Source organism: Simochromis diagramma, unplaced genomic scaffold (assembly GCF_900408965.1).
Source record: "Simochromis diagramma unplaced genomic scaffold, fSimDia1.1 OVJJ01000320.1, whole genome shotgun sequence".
In the NCBI taxonomy this organism is placed as follows: Eukaryota; Metazoa; Chordata; class Actinopteri; order Cichliformes; family Cichlidae; genus Simochromis; species Simochromis diagramma.
Genome location: NW_024386773.1, coordinates 11141413 through 11159880, shown reverse-complemented (window position 1 = coordinate 11159880; position 18468 = coordinate 11141413). Strand labels below are relative to the sequence as shown.

General features: G+C 41.2%; 1 protein-coding gene across 1 annotated transcript; it reads right to left on the bottom strand.

Moving 5' to 3' along the window:
* Positions 1 to 3799: 3799 nt before the first annotated feature.
* Positions 3800 to 17908, bottom strand: inka2 (inka box actin regulator 2). The gene is made up of 2 exons (XM_040007845.1): positions 17077 to 17908; positions 3800 to 7026 (listed from the first exon to the last, which is right to left on the bottom strand). The coding sequence occupies exons 1-2, from the start codon at positions 17146 to 17148 to the stop codon at positions 5773 to 5775; spliced, it is 1326 nt and encodes a 441-aa protein (XP_039863779.1). The 5' UTR covers positions 17149 to 17908; the 3' UTR covers positions 3800 to 5772.
* Positions 17909 to 18468: the final 560 nt, after the last annotated feature.

The following is an 18468-nucleotide window of genomic DNA, read 5'->3' as shown; positions in this document are numbered from 1 at the left end:
TGACTAAAACGTCAAACTATAGACATTGTTTCTACAACATCTGCTAAAATGAATACTTCTCATTTCAAACTTACTTGATCACCCTATATTCTTAACAATAACTTTATATGTATCTACTTGAACATGTACTTGAAAGGAGAAGATTGAAAGCATATGCTCATTTGCACATTTAAGTGCTATCTTCTGAAGTGTTATGAATGCACTTTTTGAGTAATATGGTTCCTCTAGCACAAGCCCGTGTTAATAATGTTTAATGCAACATCATTTCATGCCTGTGAAGTTCCACTTTGCATGCATTAGCAGACTAAGAGAGGGCAAGACTTATCTTCAGCTATAAGCGCTGCACTGCAAAGGGGCCAGATGTTAAATCCCTAATAATTCGCCCTAGATTTAACTCTTGCATTTATCTCTCTGCCAAATCTGGCTCTGCTTTGTGGTTTTAAGATGTAGTCTTTCATTTCCAAAAGTTCGGGGTGTTTATGTGCTACTACAAATGACCGAGGGTTTCACTAGCTTCAGCATGTGTGACTGTGTATATAAAGAAGTCTCGTGTTTCTTGTGGGAACCTGCGGATAGCTGCACTGAGTGACGATTCTGGACTTTTAGTTGCTGACGATTATAAAAAGTGAAACGTGAGCGCATTCCTGAGGGTCGAGGTAGAGCTGTGGGGCTGCACAGCTGAGGGGTTATTGAAAGACAAGTGCTCAGCAGGAAATTAGCCTGCAGTAGGATGCAGAGAGGTCACAGAAACAAGCATGCACACGCTAAAGTTCATGGTCCACACTGCCTTCCCAGTTCACTTCTCCCACTCATAAAACCATCCACTTATCTCAAAATGTGATCATCATGCACGTCATTATATTGAAGCATTAAATCACAGTTGACTGTTTAGTTGTAACATGACCCCGTCTTTGTGTTCAGACCTCTCCTGAATCTAAGCGCTGCACACTCTCTGATTTGTAACGTTACAACGTTACTGTGCTGCACTGCATTGCGTGCCCCAGATTTGGGGTAGGAGCTGTGTTGTGAGGCAGTGAAAGAGCGACAGCTGACTATCTGGGACCAGAAATAAGAGGGGTGGGTGGGTGAGTGGGGCTTGGGCAAGAGGAGGAGGAGGTGGTCAGATAATAAGCGTCCACTGCTGGGATCCCTGAGGAAGAGACGGACTACATCTGCAGCTGTTGCATGAGCACATGCACACGTGTTTGTGCACGCACACGCTAACACACAGAGTTTATTCTTTTATTTCAAATGTACCTTTTTTTTAATCTATGATGCTCACTGACCTGTTTGCAGAGTGTTGTGTAATGTTCTAATGTGTTTTGGGAGATGGCACTAAAAGAAGAGAGAGATAATATTTATTTAAATTTCAATCAGACATAAAGATCAGAGAATAGCTTTTTTTTATTAAGAAAAAACGTGATGAGAAGTAATTTCAAATGGAAAAAAAATCATTTTAGTGCTACATATTAATTTAAATTAAAGCAAGGATTAATTTATTAAATTGTGTCATAAAATTAACAAAGAAATTGGTGAAAATGCCGACAACCAATGACGATTTCTTGAAATAGGTTTTGACCAGTTCAAAAATAAGCACAGTTAATTCAATTTAATTCAATTCAATTCAGCTTATTTATCTAGCACCAAATCACAGCAACAGCTGCCTCAAGACCCTACAGCAGGGGTCCAACTCCAGGCCTCGAGGGTCGGTGTCCTGCAGGTTTTAGATCTCACCCTGGGTCAACACACCTGAATCAAATGACTAGTTTATCACCAGGCTTCTGGAGAACCTCAAGACATGTTGAGGAGGTAATTTAGCCATTTAAATCAGCTGTGTTGGATCAAGCACACATCTTAAACCTGCAGGACATTGGCACTTGAGGCCTGGAGTTGGACACCCCTGCCGTACAGTAATACAGAGAAAACCCCTACAATCAGATGACCTCCCTATGAGCAAGCACATTGCCAACAGCTGTGTAAAAAGCTAAAAGTGTCATATTTAGGAAGGTGTAACTAGTAACAATTTTGCCATTTTAGTTTTAGATTTGACTCATTTAAAACTTTCAGTGAGTAAATCCGTTCTGCTCTGTGCTCGTAACGGTGCATCAGGGCTATTACGACACTTTCTCAGTTTTCTAGGATTACAGTGAGGAAAAATGTAATATCCTATAAGATAATAAAGTGGGGAAAATGCTTAATAAAACAGAAGCGGTCATTTGTTTGGCTTGAATCAACAGAATAATGTTCAGCCACAGAATATCATGTAAGAGAGTTATACTATAAATAGGATATAAAAGCCCAGGACCGCAGTCGCAGTAAGAACTGCTTTCTTTTCTTGGACAGAGTGCTCGGGGACTGAAAGATAAACTGATTGATGCAGTTTGATGTGCGTCTCATAAAAAGCATCTCAGGGATTGAGCGTCGTGAAGTGCAGAGCAGCAGAGTTCATGTTAACTTTGCTTATTTATTGAACAGGCTGATGGAGTTATGGTCCGAATTTAGAATCAGTTTGGTGAAGAGTTGATGCTCTGGCTGGAAGTGACTTGCCGGCTTTCCACTTAGTGAACCTGTTAGACACACAGCACCAACTTACTGTAGTGCAGATGTAGAGGTAAATTAAACCAAATCCCAGAAAATCAGTTCTGTTAATCTTAATGTACCATTTTCAGTGGGAGAAACATTTCACCGCTCATATGACGTCTTCAGCCTACATTTCTGGGATTTCCTTACTCGGATTATTGAACATGCATCAAGAACTGTTTTCTTCAGAAAATGGACATATAGATAAAATAAAATAAACATATATTTTAATGGTAGCAACAACCAGAGTTAAAATGATGCTGTTAGAACTCACTCAGGTGAGCAGACAACGCATATCCCAAAAGGCCATTGCAGGGACCCGTGTTTGAGTCAAGCATTTACAGAAATATAAAGAATGCTAACTATTTTTTTTTTTATCGGAAGGTTGCTGGTTTGAGCCCCGCCTCCGTCAGGCTCAGTTGTTGTGTCCTTGGGCAAGGCACTTCACCTGTTGCCTACTGGTGGTGGTCAGAGGGCCCGGTGGCACCAGTGTCCAGCAGCCTCGCCTCTGTTCCCAGGGCAGCTGTGGCTACAATGTAGCTTGCCATCACCAGTGTGTGAATGGGTGGATGACTGAATGTAGTGTAAAGCTATACAAATACAGGCCATTTACCATTTTGTTAACCTCTGATGTCCAGTTTCTATGTGTGTTAGAGTTGTAATTTTACTTTAAATCTGATTGTGTGAGTTTTAGTTTATTTTGCCTCCCCGTGTTTCCTTATTGTTAACTTTCTGTCTTTGTGGAAGGGGTTTCCTGTTTTTATTTTGGTAGTCATTTTTCTCTCGTGTCCTCTATTTTAGTTTTTATTGTGTGCCATTACCCTAATTAATTTCAGCTGTATCTAGTTTCCAAGTTGTCTCCGCATCCATTGTTGCCTATTGTGTCTTTCCAGATCGAGCTGGTTAGTGTTCTTGTGCAGAATGTCTGTGAACTTGATCATGTTTACCTTTCATTAGTTTGATTTCTGCTGTTTGCTTTATGTTTTGGACAAATTAATGCCTCTTGAATCTTCCATTTGTTTCCTCTTCCTGCGACACACCCTTTCATTAATTGCCTTGAATATATTATAACTACTGTGTCATAATGTATTAGTTAGCATTACCAGAAAAGATTTACATGGACTCTAATTATATTTCCCAAACATGTCTAATTTCCGTGTCAGTTCTACAGTAGAGAAAGATGTTGCACAAACGAACACACTGACGCACAAAAGCAGCATTTCATTCTGAAAACAGATTTAATTTACAAAGAGTCAGTGACAGTTTTACAGTGCACATGACACAAGATCACCACTGAAGGTTCGCAGAACCTCGATGAAAAATATCAACAACAGTGCTGAGAATTACACTCAGAAGACAGCTTTAATAGGAAGAAATAAATGTTACAGTTACATATATGTACTACGTGTCATGACATCTCAGACTGCACTTTCTGGCAGAAGAAACTGTCTGTGTGTGTTGAACCCTCAGACTGTGCAGTATATGTATTGACCTGATTACTGAAACAGAGACAGCACCATATGGATCAACCGGCCAAGACACTCAAAACCACCTCTGAGGCTTAATCCCTGCTGGCTAAGATTATTGGTCTGGTATCGCATCAAAAACTGAGTGAAAATAATGTTTTTTTCCTTTAATATTAAGTTAAGAATATCAGATTGTCCTTGCATATCAGTGGTCCCTTAATAATAATAATAACAATAAAAAAAACACGAATCAATAGTGGGCAGTGTCCTCTGTGACCTGAGGGAGTTTGTGAAGGAAGCTATAGTTTGATTTGAACTGTTATGGTTCTGCTTGAAATGAAAAATACTGAAACTGTTTATTATGGTACAATAGAATAAATAATGTAGATTAAATATGACCTCACTGGTTTGTAGTTTAAGTACAAGAGCTGTAGCAATGTTTACACAATCAGCTGTTATGGTGACATTTATCTGCGCAGAATAATGAAAATCATGCGATGGGATATTACAGTAAATGAGTCTTATTGCTGCTGTTTGATGACAAATATGTACAATGTTCTGTACATTTAGCCTGTTCAGTTTGTTGTACCTTTCACAGATTATGGGTCCTATATCTGTTACAGCCCTGTAATGCATTCGCCTGCATATATACAGTATATAACACAGTCAGTTAATTCACAAAGCTCTGGGATTAAAGAAGCCCGTTTTGCATCTTTAAGCTTGTGGCGAACATACTTTACATAATGTCTGAGTACCAGATGGCTGTCAGTTAGTCAGTACTTGGGGTTGGCTGTGCCATCTTTACCCCCTCCTCTCTCTGCATAGCAGCCCACGAGGACTTTGGTTGACTCAACATTTGCCATGTCTACATAGCAGAGAACTAAAGAGAGTGCTTCCAACATGACAGCAACCACAGCATTTCTGATTATGAGGGACAGATCTCAAAGTTTAATGTACAAAGTTTGAACTAGTCATGCACCGTATTGCTGTTATGCTTTTAAAGCAAGACAAAAAAATATATATACTGGAAACCCATTCTGAATGTGGCAGTGCTTTCTCCTGTGTGGCATTCGCTCCCTGAGCAAAGGTGAACAAGACGAGTTCATGTAGTCATGAGTTTCCAGGTTGTTACAGCCGTTTTGGAAATAAAAGGGAAGCTGTGGACTCTATAGTGGCAGTGCGTTCAGTAACAGCTGTTTGTAGCATCATTTATAAAAACAGTAACCATGCAATTCAACAGTTGGTGTTGCTATTTATAGATGCAAAGAAGTGCAAAGAAGTGTGTCCTGTAGAGCAGAAGTGGAAAAAGTCTGCATTAAAAAGATTTAAATTGATAGTGACATTCTGAGAATGGTGTACCGTCTTTTAGGAGAACATGAAAATCCAGTCATACATGCACACGTGTGAAGGAGTTTGAATAATACAAAAGTTGCAGCATAAACCCTAAAAAAGTCTCATTCTTTCTCAGATGCATCGCAGCATACACTCACACGGACACATCAAGCGAGGTCTGGGTTTTTGGATTGTCAGACGAAATGTTGCCCTGATAATCTCTCAGTCGCAGGAGAAACACGATGTGGGTGTGAATTTAGCGGTTCATTTTTGGAAGATAACTGTGTCCAAGCCTCTCGTTCATTCACGCTCCTTTATCACAGCCAAAATCCTACAGCACCTGTCACACGCTCAATCTGGCGTCACTGGCAGTCTGTTGGCCAGAGACTCGCTGTCAGACCCACACAGCTGTGTTGTAGTCAAACAAGGGCTGCATTTTCTCCAGACCAGTCTCTGGCTGCCTTCTGTCTAAATAAATCCCTGCAAATGGCTGCTGGTAAAACTGGTGCAAGTGTTGGTGGTGGTTCCTCTCTGTCTCTGGAAGATGCATACATGTGCTGCTTTTGCCCTGCTGTCCATTCGCCCAGAACGGCAGGTAAAAGCTGCCTTTTGAACTTTTGGGAAGCAATTTCTTCGGCCTTTTATAGAGGTCACCCTCTGGAAGCTCAGGAGCCACCCAGCCTGGCCTCTCCTTGAGCAGCTTGTCCCGGTCAGGCCGGACGCTTCGCAGGAACTTCTTGAAGATGTTTGTGGTGAATGAGAACTTTTTGCAGATCTCCTGTGAGCGGCTGAGGCGTAGAGGGTGAGCTGGGGTGTCTGGTCTTTCTGTCCCACCATCCATTCTCTCCTCTCTCCTCTTTGCCCTTTCTTCTTCTTCTCCTTCCTCCTTGTCCACCTCAGGCAGGTCTAGCCAGTTGCCCACAAGGTCTGCAAATACATTGTCCCCCAGAACTAATGGTTGACGGTTGCGACAGCGGCTCATGAGCGAAGAAGTCCAGTCACTGGCGTCATCTGTGCTGTCTTGGGAGTAGTCGCTATCTAAGGAAGGACCCTCTCTTGAGAGACTGTACAGGATTCCAGGCAGGTCCACTATCTGTGCACGACGGGGACGGGGATGGCTAGGGTAGGCCTCTGGTGGAGGATTTCCCACAACTGGTCCACAGAAGTCCACTTGAGGGGCAGTATATCCTGACCACCTTCTCGGTATAGACTCCAGGTCAGTTTCGCTTCTTGCATTTCTTGCATTTCTTGAGCTCCGTGCACTTCTTTGACTTCTTTCACTCTCGCTCTCTAGGCTGGATGACGAGGAGGATGAGGTTTCCAGACTGCTTCTGTTTTCTGATAGACTAGTCGAGTTTCTGCTTTCCAAAGACTGCCTTGAACTCGGCATGTGATTCGGGCTGGGCTCCTCAGACATGGTTTCTCTGATACAGCAGCTCTGATCCTCTCCTGAAGCTGATGCTGCTGCAGCTGGTGGTTCAGCAGCAGCAGTTGAAGCCGTGTGGGGAATTCCCCGGTTAATAGGCCGCCCTGAAATGTCAAGATTTTCCAGTGCCGTCTGGACCTGAAGGAGCTTGAGTTCCTGAAGGGCTCCCATCATTGAATTCATCTGAGCATGGAGGCCATCTCCAGCTTCTTTCATGGATAACTGCAGAAAGACAGAGAGAGAAATAAAGATAAAGGACTGATAGCGGTATTCACATTTACATTTGTGTTTCACACACACAGACAAAAAAATCTCATTGCACAAGAGCAACTGACAACAGTCATTCATTCCAGCAAATATTAACAGTTATTATCCCTGGTAAAAAATTTGCCAAATCCAACATGGATCTATCTGCAGCGATGACCCCCTTATGAATAATGGAGCAGGGTAAAGAAACTTATTAAAAAGATAAGTTATTGTACTAAGCCTGTTTTTTATCTCTTCACTTGTGGGTTTTAGGGTATGTTTAATTATGTGGTCATGTGACCTAGTTTTGGACGACAGGCTGGGGTCCCATATGGCCAGCGTATGAGAGAGAATCCAACTAGTGACAGCTGTAGAACACACTTGCTTTCATTTAAAAAAAAAAAAACATCTATAATTTCCTTTTTACTTCCTTTCATTTGATTTATCATATCTGCTTTCTCCTCTGAGCCCATTGTATTCGTGTGTTCTACTCTCTGTGCAGCAGTAATCATCCTCTCTGCTTTTAACCTCCTCCGCCTCTCTTCCTGTTCTCATCTGTTTGAAAGCCTGCGTCATGTGACCTGGACTAACTGTCTCCTCCTGAAGGCAGCCACACAACCCAGAGCCAGCATCCTAACCCGTGTCTTAACTTGCAGCCTTGAATCACTGCATGCCCTCTGAATAACTGTCTTAGATATTATAGGTTTCTCTGCTATGATTTCATAACATGCTACTGATTGATGAATGAAAAATAAAGCATCTGTGAAAAGACACGAGGAAGCATGCAAGGAATTTTGAAAAATTAGTTCACGGGAAATTTTGGTGAAAATCTTGCAGAGCACACCTTCAGATGAACATGACTACACTTCCATAGAAGATGCTCTTAGTCAACCAACAAAAACAAATACCTTTAAACTAAACTTTAAACCTTCAAATAAAATAAATTGCTACTATGAGAATAAACAGGCAGCTGTAATAAAAACCTACACCTTACCTTAAAATAAAATTTAAAAAAAGCAGCAGGTTTTGATCCTCCTGGCTGCACCTCAGTCAGCCCGTCACTGTCTCTCACCTTTCAAATGGATCATTCTGACTGCCTCTATATGTATCCCTCTCCAATGGAGGGACACCACTGGGTGTGACAGCCAATCACCACTGCCCATCTAGACTATAATCCCCAAATACAATGTGTGTGTGTGAGGGGGGTGGATGGGGGGACTCACTCAGGCGGAAACGGAATAACAATGAAAGGAGCGAGAGGGGTGGTGAGAGTCAGCCATATGAGCAGAGATGGAAAGGGTGGGGGCAAACAGGGGGGAATCCTTTGCCATATGTTTAGATGTCGAAGAGAAAACTGTTGATGGATTCAATTATGAATGACACCATTAGAACATAAGAAGGGGATGCAGAGGGCAGGAGGTTGGATGTAGGTGCAACAAAATTAGGCTGCGATACTTAGATCTCCAGGGAACAGTGATTATGCTGATCCTGGGTGGGAAAAGTTGCTGCATAGTGCAGTTGGCATTAGAGCATCCTAATCAAAGCTTGTTATTACCGTGTGAGAAGGGATATGAGTTTTTTTTTAATGTGGGAAAATTGACAAATGTGACAAATTCTTAGACAACATTTTGATTTAAAAAGTAAAACACAAGGCATAAAAATGTGTGAAATGAATGGAAAAGTCAGAATTGCTAGCTCAAAATATGCTAAAGTTAGTCCTCACTTTGTTAGTCCACTACTTCATCCCAGAATGTGACATCAATTCCTGGCCATTCCTCTGGCACCATGTTTACATTTAGAGAAATGTCTCAGCAACTATTGGATTGATTGTCATTAAATCTGGCACATCATTTACTTCACAGGATGAAGTTAATTACTCGCAGAGCTACCAACATGTCAAATTTTTAATATGTCCTGATTTTATAACCAACCATGCCACGCTGTTCGCATTAGCCTCAGCTTTATAGAGTATGTTCACTGTTAATTAAAAGCTTCAGAAAACGTTTTGAATGCGATTAACATTTAAACCTACTGAACATCAGCATGTTGTCACGGAGCGCCTGTCCGCATGCCCCATTTAGCTTAGACGCCACTGTGTCCAAGTGCAGCATCTTGGAGTTCCAGTGACCGTGCAGACCCTTAAAGGAAGTTCATGGTTTCTGCATGTCTGTAAATGTCTGCAACACAGGAATTTTGCTGTCTGCTCAAGTAGAAACGAAGCAAGTTCACCAAAAGTGCATGTGCTAGACATTTTTCATGCACAGAATAAATACAGGGCAGCATGGTGGCATGGGGGTCAGCACTGTTGCCTAACATTAAGAGGGAGCTGGGTTCGAATCTACCATCTGGCTGGGCCCTTTGTGTCTCCACGAGTTCTCTCCGAGCCCTCCAGTAATTTTAAATTAGACCTATGTGTGAATGTGAGTCTGAGTTAAGCCTGCGACAGACTGGCGACCTGTCCAGGGTGTACCCCACCTCTATAATCAGAAGAAAATGAATGGATGGATTATAAATATGACAACATCTGCTCTGCTTTCATTTAGCACTTGCACAACTTCAATAATGAATTTACAAAATTTAACCATATCAAAACATTTTTGGAGAAACAGAGTCACACAGATGCAGTGATTTAATTATTGCAAACTATTCTGCATATTATGTTCTTAAATTATTAATGAACATATAAAATAGACCAACTTTCCTTTTCTTTCTTTTCTAATATAGAAAAGAAAGAAAATAATATTTCTATATATATAATATATAGAAATATTAGCTCACAGTGTCATAAAGTTTAAAGAGCAAAAAAAAAAATCTCTTCATTGAAACACTGGTTTATTACATGTTTGTCATTCATCCAATTTGGACTGTCTACATACACTTGAAGCACAGTGACCTGGCTTTGACACCAATACACTATCCTTTACCATCAGCAGTAAATCTCTGCATTCAAACACTTGGCTTATCACGACATATGGCTGAGTAGATGCACGCGGGCGTGAATAACCTCTAAGATCAGATAATAGGCCTATCAATGCACATGCGGGGATGACAGGCCTCTGAGCTTCCCGCTGGCTCGCTAAATTAGGAAGTGAAGGTACATGTAATTAGCACAATCAGGTTGTCTCTTGTCTGTGTGCCTTTCACATATGGCTGACTTCATTAGCTGTAATTGTCTGCGTCCTGGGAAAGGCTGGGAAAAGGTGCATAATTACGGTTTACTTTCTTACACAAGAAAAGTCAACAAGACTTGAGGCAAAAGGGGAGTTATGTATTTATCATTGCATTTTTGGAGCCTTCAGTAAAGTTTATCCCAGGATCAGGATTGCTTTAATGTATTAAATTTGCTTTTGTAATATCATCTTCTAGGTATGCAGACTCAAAGAGCTGCACCTGTTTACACACGCTAACCTCAAACACTGCAGTTTAACATTCACGTGCAACTTTTCCATTATCCCTAAAATGCAGACACTCCCCACAGTTATTTAAAAACACAGTGTTGTTTACTGGCATTTCTATTCTAAGGCGATATTAATAATTCATACTATGCTCTGGGGAACAAACAGGGGAACAGCAGTAAGCCAAACCCTATTATTCTACCTTTAACATGCCAACTAACTCCAGGCACTCCGCTGCCATTTCAAAGCTGAACTTTGTGGCCCAAATATGTCAGCCTTTTCATCCCTCATCCGATATCTTACTCAGAATGCCAAAAGTGACTTAAAAATGTTGTCCTGCGGCGGTTTCTTGTTTAGACACAGATGTTACGGAAATCCTAAGATGTCTCACTTTTACAATGTGTGAATCAGCCCAGGGCCTGGCAGACCTGAGAGGACCTACACGCGCACCTTAAGGGTTTAAGGACAAAAACGGAGATGAGAAATAATGTCTGTCTAATCTAATTTAACAAGAGAACTGGGATGAAATTGGCGCTGCAGGGAATTGTTGTACTGCCCAGAAACACTTTAATCATTAATGCAGTCTTGTGAAGTTTGGTTAAATCTTCTTTTTTCCCTTTATTTAATCGAGAGAGTATGCATTTCTTTGAGAATGTGAAAAATCTGAAAAAAATAAGACAAACATTTAATCCCCCCCAAAACCCCCTAAACCCTCTACTTTCTCTTCTGGCTGCAGTGATGTTAGCCAAGGAGACATAATTGCCAATCAAGGGCTGAATGCTTCAGAGTTTAAGAACAAAGGCTGGCAGCCTTCAGTTAATACTGAATAGAGGCTTATTAAAAAGTGGTGGGCTATTTAATTAAGAGCTTTAAAAAAAAGTTTATAGGTGATTCTTTATTTCAGAGCCACATGTCAGATCTTTCTAACTGTGAAGACGCTTCTAGAAAACCATTCAATATACATGCAAGTGAATTAAATACCACAAAGTATAAATAAATCAGTGCTCCTGCTCTGCTGTCTGTCAAGATCAAGTTCTGCCTTGATCATGGTTTCGGTATTACCTCATGTCAGTTATGAAGGGAAAAATAAATGGGCTGTGCAAACACACTGAGCTCACACATCCACGCAAGTCCAGACTTGCCTCAGTAGAACGAAGTCAGTGTACTTTTTTAGAGCATGGATGCTGTGTTCAGATTATTAGGAGGAAAATAAACCCAAACAAGTAATCAAAAACAAACCAGTGCTCTATTCTGCCTACAAAATGCAGGCCATTCACTGTTGTTGTTTGTTAGTAGCTGAAGGGGGGAGGCCAAGGTTATCAGACCCAAAAGGTCTTCCTGTTTGGAAGGCGCTGACCAGCAGCAGCATCTATAGTGTGAACTCCCCTTCCTCCACCTCCACCCCTAATTAAATATGAATGGTGATCTGTGTGGGTCAAGGACAGGAATGGGTTCTCTGTCTGGGGGATACACACAAGGTCTCTGTGGCTGAACTGCTGTGGATGGCCCCGAGGTCACGATAAAGAGGGCAATAAATCTGCGCAGCATTTAGAGAAAGAAATAAATTACTATGCACATGGCAATGAATGCCCCTTTGACAAAAAAAAGGTTATATGGTGACTCTGTTTGGCCCGTATGTCCTCCGGGTCGCATTCAGGAGACGAAGAAGTGTGAATGATGAACATAAAAGCCTTCTTGTACTTTAATTTTAGAAGATGTTCTCATTTTTAGGAAAATGTTTTGCTTCTCCTCCCTACTCAGATAATAGAGCTGTCTCTTTATGGTTTAGCGAAACTATCTGCAACACTTAGGGGTAAATGAAAATGGGGAACTAGGTGAACCACAACTTTTAAAATGAACCAGTCGAGAGCAAATATAACTGTTTGTAGGTCCTGCTGGCCAACAAAGACTCCCTGATGACCTTTTCAGAAAAAGGGAGGTGGTTTAATAGCTTGTTTCCTGCTTGAGCTCATTTATGCTGCCGTGGGAGATGCAGGATGATTAGGATCCATATCATCATCTTTGGCAGATGATATTTGGAGACGGTCTGGGACCCAATCTGTTGTTGTCCTGGCGGGAACTCCTCACTGGAAGCAATAATCGTCACGTAGAAGCTCGATAGCACAGGAGTTGACGTCAGCACCTCGTGTGGGGGCAGTGAAAGTGCTCATCCAATTCTCAGCCCCCCTCTAAGATCAAAAGGAGCGCTAAATCACACAAGCATTTCCTAAAGAAAATAAATGTGGTTGCTGATGCTGGGTTTTTTTTTCTGTGTGCATCATCTAGTACATTTTTCAACTGATGGTGAATGGCTGTGCAAAGCCTTTAATGCAGTGTTTTTTTTTAAGCCATTTAAAAATGTGCAGCTTATTTACAGTTTTTCAATTTGGAATTTGAAACATTTTGGATATTTATACTTGTGCTGTATTGGATTGCTAAGTCATAAATGCCTTTTTGATTTAAAGGAATTCATCTTCAGTATTTTTTATATTGTATTTTCATTTTTAAAATACTGGAAATGCTTATAATGACCGACTTCTGTAATATGAAAGTGGATCTAGAGAATTCTCCAAAAGTTGATTCTGTTCATCTGGACGTAGCGTATCCAAGTCACTTGGATGAGTGACGAAACGTTTCTCCCACAAAACGCTACGTCCAGATGAACAGAATCAACTTTTGGAGATTTACTTACCAGGATTATTGAGCATGCATCAAGAAGATCTAGAGAAGTATCTCTTAAATCTTGTTTTTAGCTTTTGACCACTTTTGACCCAAAACCCTTGGATAAACTTACTCTACTGAATGACTGTCAGTGTTACTGGCTAGACAGTAAACACGGAAAGGCTAATTGCTGCTGAGGGGAAGGTCAAATCCCTCAGGAGATGGTAAAGATCAAAACAGAGCTGAAAGATGAGCGAATGTATTGGAGTTACTTTTATCTGGAGGTCAGAGAAAAACAAAATCTTAAATTCTAATATTGAGGTGTCAGCTGTTGTTAAAAATGAACAGCTGTTTGATAATAGATGTTAACAATTTGTGGTTTGTTCTGAACCCTCAGTGCTGTATATATGTTATTTTTAAAAAGAACAAATTTATAAATATAACTTCAACAGTGTCAGACAAGATGTAATGCAAAGGTCAGAGCATAGAGAATACCGATCTATACCTCACACGTTGTTTCCAGTTTACGTATAAGGTAAGGAGGTCAGGACTTGATCTTACACTAACAGGACTGCACGTGTGGTCACAACAGCAGCATTAACTTAACTTGTTCACTCTGCATCCAAGAAAAAAAAGGTCAAAACAAATCTGATATCTTGGGCAGTGATTTCATTTTCCATTCTGTGAACCATGAAAAAGCCGGTTACGTGTGCAGAGTCATAATGATAAACAGGCTTTGTTAAAGGTTTGTAGCTCAGTCTCAAACACAATGATCACCCACGCAAACCCCACAGCTGCCACCAAGAGTTGGTCCAATTTTAGCCGAGGGGAAGGAAGGGCAGTTTGGAGAACGGGAGCCACAGGGGGAGACACAAAACAAACGGGCTTAAAGTTAAGCCACAACCCTGCTTTGTGTACAGCTTTCAGCTCCAACGCCCAAAAGGTAACAAAGAACTTTCCAGAAGACACAACAGGCTTGGCACTCGGGTGCATTTCTCTCAGATTTCATGACTTCATGGTTGCTGGCTTTGGTGTTGAATTCCAAGGTGACAGTCATGTTTGAAATTCGCCTCAGGTGTGAAAGAGAAAAAGGGGGCACGCTGCATGTGAAGTCGGCTTCAGCGGCGATGATATGAAACGCTCTGATTTATGTTTTAGTGTCTGACGCTGCTAACCAGGTGTGAACCCTACATTTAGACAAAGTGAGTCAAAGACGTGTCACCGTTTGCATTTTCAACATCAAGTAGGCAGGAAGAGCTCATGTTTTCTTTGTCATGACTGTCTGTTTGCTGCACCAATCATGAGTCATGCATAGGCTTGAAATGATTTCATTGTTGTCATTACTGTCTATCCTCAGGATTTCAGAGGACTCGTGTATTTCTTTTAAAGAATAAAGTTAAACGACTGTTTTCAGTTTGAGTCACACAGGAAGACAGATGGTGCTATATACCTGACTGTCAGGTTTGATATTTAATGGATTTGTTGTGATGGACATGGTCAGCAGTTGAAGAAATTAGACCCCAAGCTTTTCAAGTTTGAGGGTCAAACTTTCAAGTGTGACCTGTCTGTACTTCCCACAAGGACCCACACCCTCAACCGCTGACACAGTGCCCACACTTTCATATCACACTCCTGTTGTAGAGCTGACAGGACATCAGGGTTTGGGTTTCAGTGTGTCTTACGTGAAACACTGAAGTCATGCTGGCATTCACGTGACTTTCGTATAGCCTTTGAATGCTACATTCAGGCTTCTTTGTTGCTATAGACACAAACAAACTCAACTATGTAGATTTTCTTGTTTCATTGTAACTTTTTAGTCAGGAGTATTAGAATATATCAGGTAAAGGTTTAAGGGACTATACTATTATTTTTGCTCCTTCCATTCAGTTGCCCTTGTGTGTAACGTTCACTGCATGCCATTTTTCAAGACATGCACAATCAACTTAAGCTCTTACATGCATTTTTCTACCAGCTTGCGCCTATTTTCATTCATATCTATAAGATATGACATACAGCTAGCAGACATTTAAAACTTAGCCTGGTTCCAGCCCTCATACAACTGACATTTGTGCTCCTTACCAACTTTTTTCTTCCAATTCCAGATGGAAAGTAAGAAAAAAAATGTAAAACGGACACAAAAGGCTGATACTGCTAAACACAACCCAACACAGAGAAAGAGAAATGGCATATTTCTTTGACTTATGTGATAAAAGTAAACTCTGCTCTGACTGGACGTAATGTTGGCAAGATGGAAAAGTTACTCCCTGCTGAATGGTTGGGATAAAATCTAAACTTCTCCCAACAGAAAATAGATACCATAAACACAGAGGCTATAATTAAGTGAAAGCGATATCTGGTTTGATTGGAAAGCTACATTTCTGTGCTGTTTTTGAGAAAATAGTGTTATAATGCAGTTATATCAGTCTGCACTCATTGCGTTGCAAACAAATGACAAATGTGAATACGAACTTGATGTTGATTGTGATGGATTGTGTAGCTCGAGTTCTGTTGCTTTTATGCTGCATGGAAATGAATGAAAACACAGCAGGAAAAAACAAAACATCATGCAAAATGGTTTTTGGAATGATTTAAGGTCATGCTGTTTGTAGTAAGTGTTCCAAAACATGCGTAACTGGTATGGTCCAAAATTGCTGACTTCAAAGCCACAAATTCGCAAGAGATGTCCAGGAGCCGCTTGACTCGGCATCACAGCTGTAAGTCGGCTGTTAGATGTTTGTGATCTCTGTGTTGCTGATAGAGCCGGTTTTACCGCTCTCCACTGAACACTGGATGAAAATCAGTCACAGTGGAAAGGAAAGTGACAACCTTGGCATAGACACCCCTTATTTCTGAACAACAGATTGCATCCCACATGGTCTTGAGAGCAGGCGGAGACTGCCTCAGCTTTTTAACTGGCATCTGCTCCCCGTTCTCCTGTTTGATCCTCGGCATGGCATGACACTTTTTCTATTATGTTACCAAACTGCGATGTGGCAGCCCTAACACAACATGTCCTTCTGGCATCAACGTCAACTCCCCTTAAATCTCAAGTGCCACTTCACAGACGTGTGGCTAATTTGGAGCAGCAAATCATGAAGTCACAGAGCAGATTAAGCTGCAAAACATGCAGCCACGCAAGGCCTTTCTGCAGGCCAGTGGCTGGACAAAAAGGGGGGAAAAAATCAGTCGCTGCTTTGAAGATGATTCCAAATGAAATCTGTGCCAGTTAAGGCTCCTCAGAAAATGGGTCTACAGTGTGTCACTGCCAGATGATTTTGGGCACGAGGGTGAAGCTTACAGATTTTGTTTTTACATTTCAAAGAAGAGGAAAGAAATGGCAGACTAAATGTACTCACATCAAACATGGTAGATGAGAGGAGACATGAAAATATTAAATAACGGAGTCTAACAAATTCATTTAGTGCATGGAAACGTGATGAAACTCAATGTGACTGCCAATTTCACTCACTCCCCTGTGAGAGCTGGAGCTCCGAACAGTCTGTTGCAACACATGATTAAATTTACTACAAGGCACCAAGAATAGTGTGAACCTTAAATCGCTTTCTTTCAAGAATCCATAACCCAGCGCAGAGTATTTATGACAAGAAAAAACCGTCTTGAGCTCATTAAGCTTAAAACATCTGTCCCAGATGCGTGGACAGAGAGGAGGGAAATGTACACATGCCTCTGGTGTGCTCAGAGCTTTAAGCCCACACAGATTAATGCGATTTAAAAAGACACACATGCACCCTCAGCTGAAAACTAGACTCCAGAATATTAGACTTGGAAATGTAGAAATGTTTCAGGACACATAGTGCGCAATAAAGCGACATTTCTAAGTTTAAAATGTGAAAATTGTTAAATATTTAATGTAAAACGCGTATAAGCGGTAAAAAATGCTCAAAATACACACGAATAAAGTAAAACAGCGGTCCAGGGTAACAACACAAGAAGATAAAACGGAACCTACCAGCTCTTGCTTCAGTCGCCTCAGACACGCATCCATGTTTTTGCTTTCTTGTTTGGCGAGCCGCTGTTCCATTTTTCTTTCTTTCTTGCTTTTTTCTTGAAAGACAGGAATTCAGCTGAACCGCTTCGCCAGTCCCTGCTCGAACATGACTACTGACGCTTTAAGAAGAGCAGAAAACAATTGGCAATTGAAGATGCGCAGATCCTGCCGAGGAATGCGCGCGCGGCTCAAAATGACGCGAATCCCGTGGTTTAAATCCTGATGACGAAAATCTGTTTACTCCAAAAAATTAATAAATAATACAAAAATGATAATGAGCTCCTTCATGTGGCTGCACCAACAGACTGGGTCCGTGTTTCTCTCTTTCAGTGGCCCCTGCTTGGCTGCTGTCAGTGTCGTGTGTGTTGCTCAGTCTGTTTTTCCCCCTGCTGCTATTTTCTCATTCAAGAGGAGCGCTTACGTTGGCCATCCAATTTCCTCCAATGAGCGAGCCTCTCAGGGCGGACTGAATCTCATTCAAGCCAGAATAAAACGCGGATCCATCATTTATGTGCGAGTAGAACTGTCCACAGCAGCTCAAAAGAGAGACCGACCATCTGGAAATATCCAAATAAAGGCTGAAAGATAAGACAGTTGGGTTTGCTGAAAGAGCGCATTTTCCATAAAACAGACAAATATATTCAGCAGTCCCTGTTGCATTACACTGGACTGAAAGAGGATGTGTTTAAGAGAAACCATACGCGTCCATAGGAACAGTTTCCTGGCCACCTTCGCTGCGCAGAGAGGAAACATCCTGAGCTGTGGGCTTTTGTTGCAAGACGCGGGTATGATTAGAATAAGGGAAGGAAGTATTGCACATACAAAGAAGCAAATGTGGAAGTTGCTGTAAACATTCCCTGCCTCGCAGAATAGATTGGATTCATCTGAAAGTTTGCACATGCAGCTCGTGTTCAATTTGCAATCTAGAGATGCCAAGAAAACTTGATGAGGTCTCCTTTACTTCAAAATCATTTACTTTATATGACAACTACTATACCAAAGAAAGCAAAAGGAAGAAACTTTAGGTAAATTACATTAACAATAAAAAATAAGATTATTTATAATGAGGAAGAATTACATTCCTCGTAAAATCCCAAGAGGATGCTAAATGGTGCATGGTGTCACCAGCTGTCATTAATTTTATTTTAATTCAGTATTTCCCCCTGTGTGATTTAGAGAAATACTTTAAAACAACTTCCCCCAATGAATAAATAAATAACAATTAGAAAGATACTCCGTGATTTTGAGTTTGCCAGTTACCCGTTTTGTTTTCTGCCAGGGATGAGCTTTGCCTGACATTCAGGAAACTTTGTGCCCCCTGACCTGCTTTCGGTCATGTTGAAGGTTCAGTGT

Bases quoted from the DNA above. Each gene is read 5' to 3' on its own strand.
- inka2 (XM_040007845.1), bottom strand. From the start codon at position 17,148: ATGGAACAGCGGCTCGCCAAACAAGAAAGCAAAAACATGGATGCGTGT. The intron at 7,027-17,076 runs GTAGGTTCCGTT...GTCTTTCTGCAG, and splicing joins GGCGACTGAAGCAAGAGCTG to TTATCCATGAAAGAAGCTGG.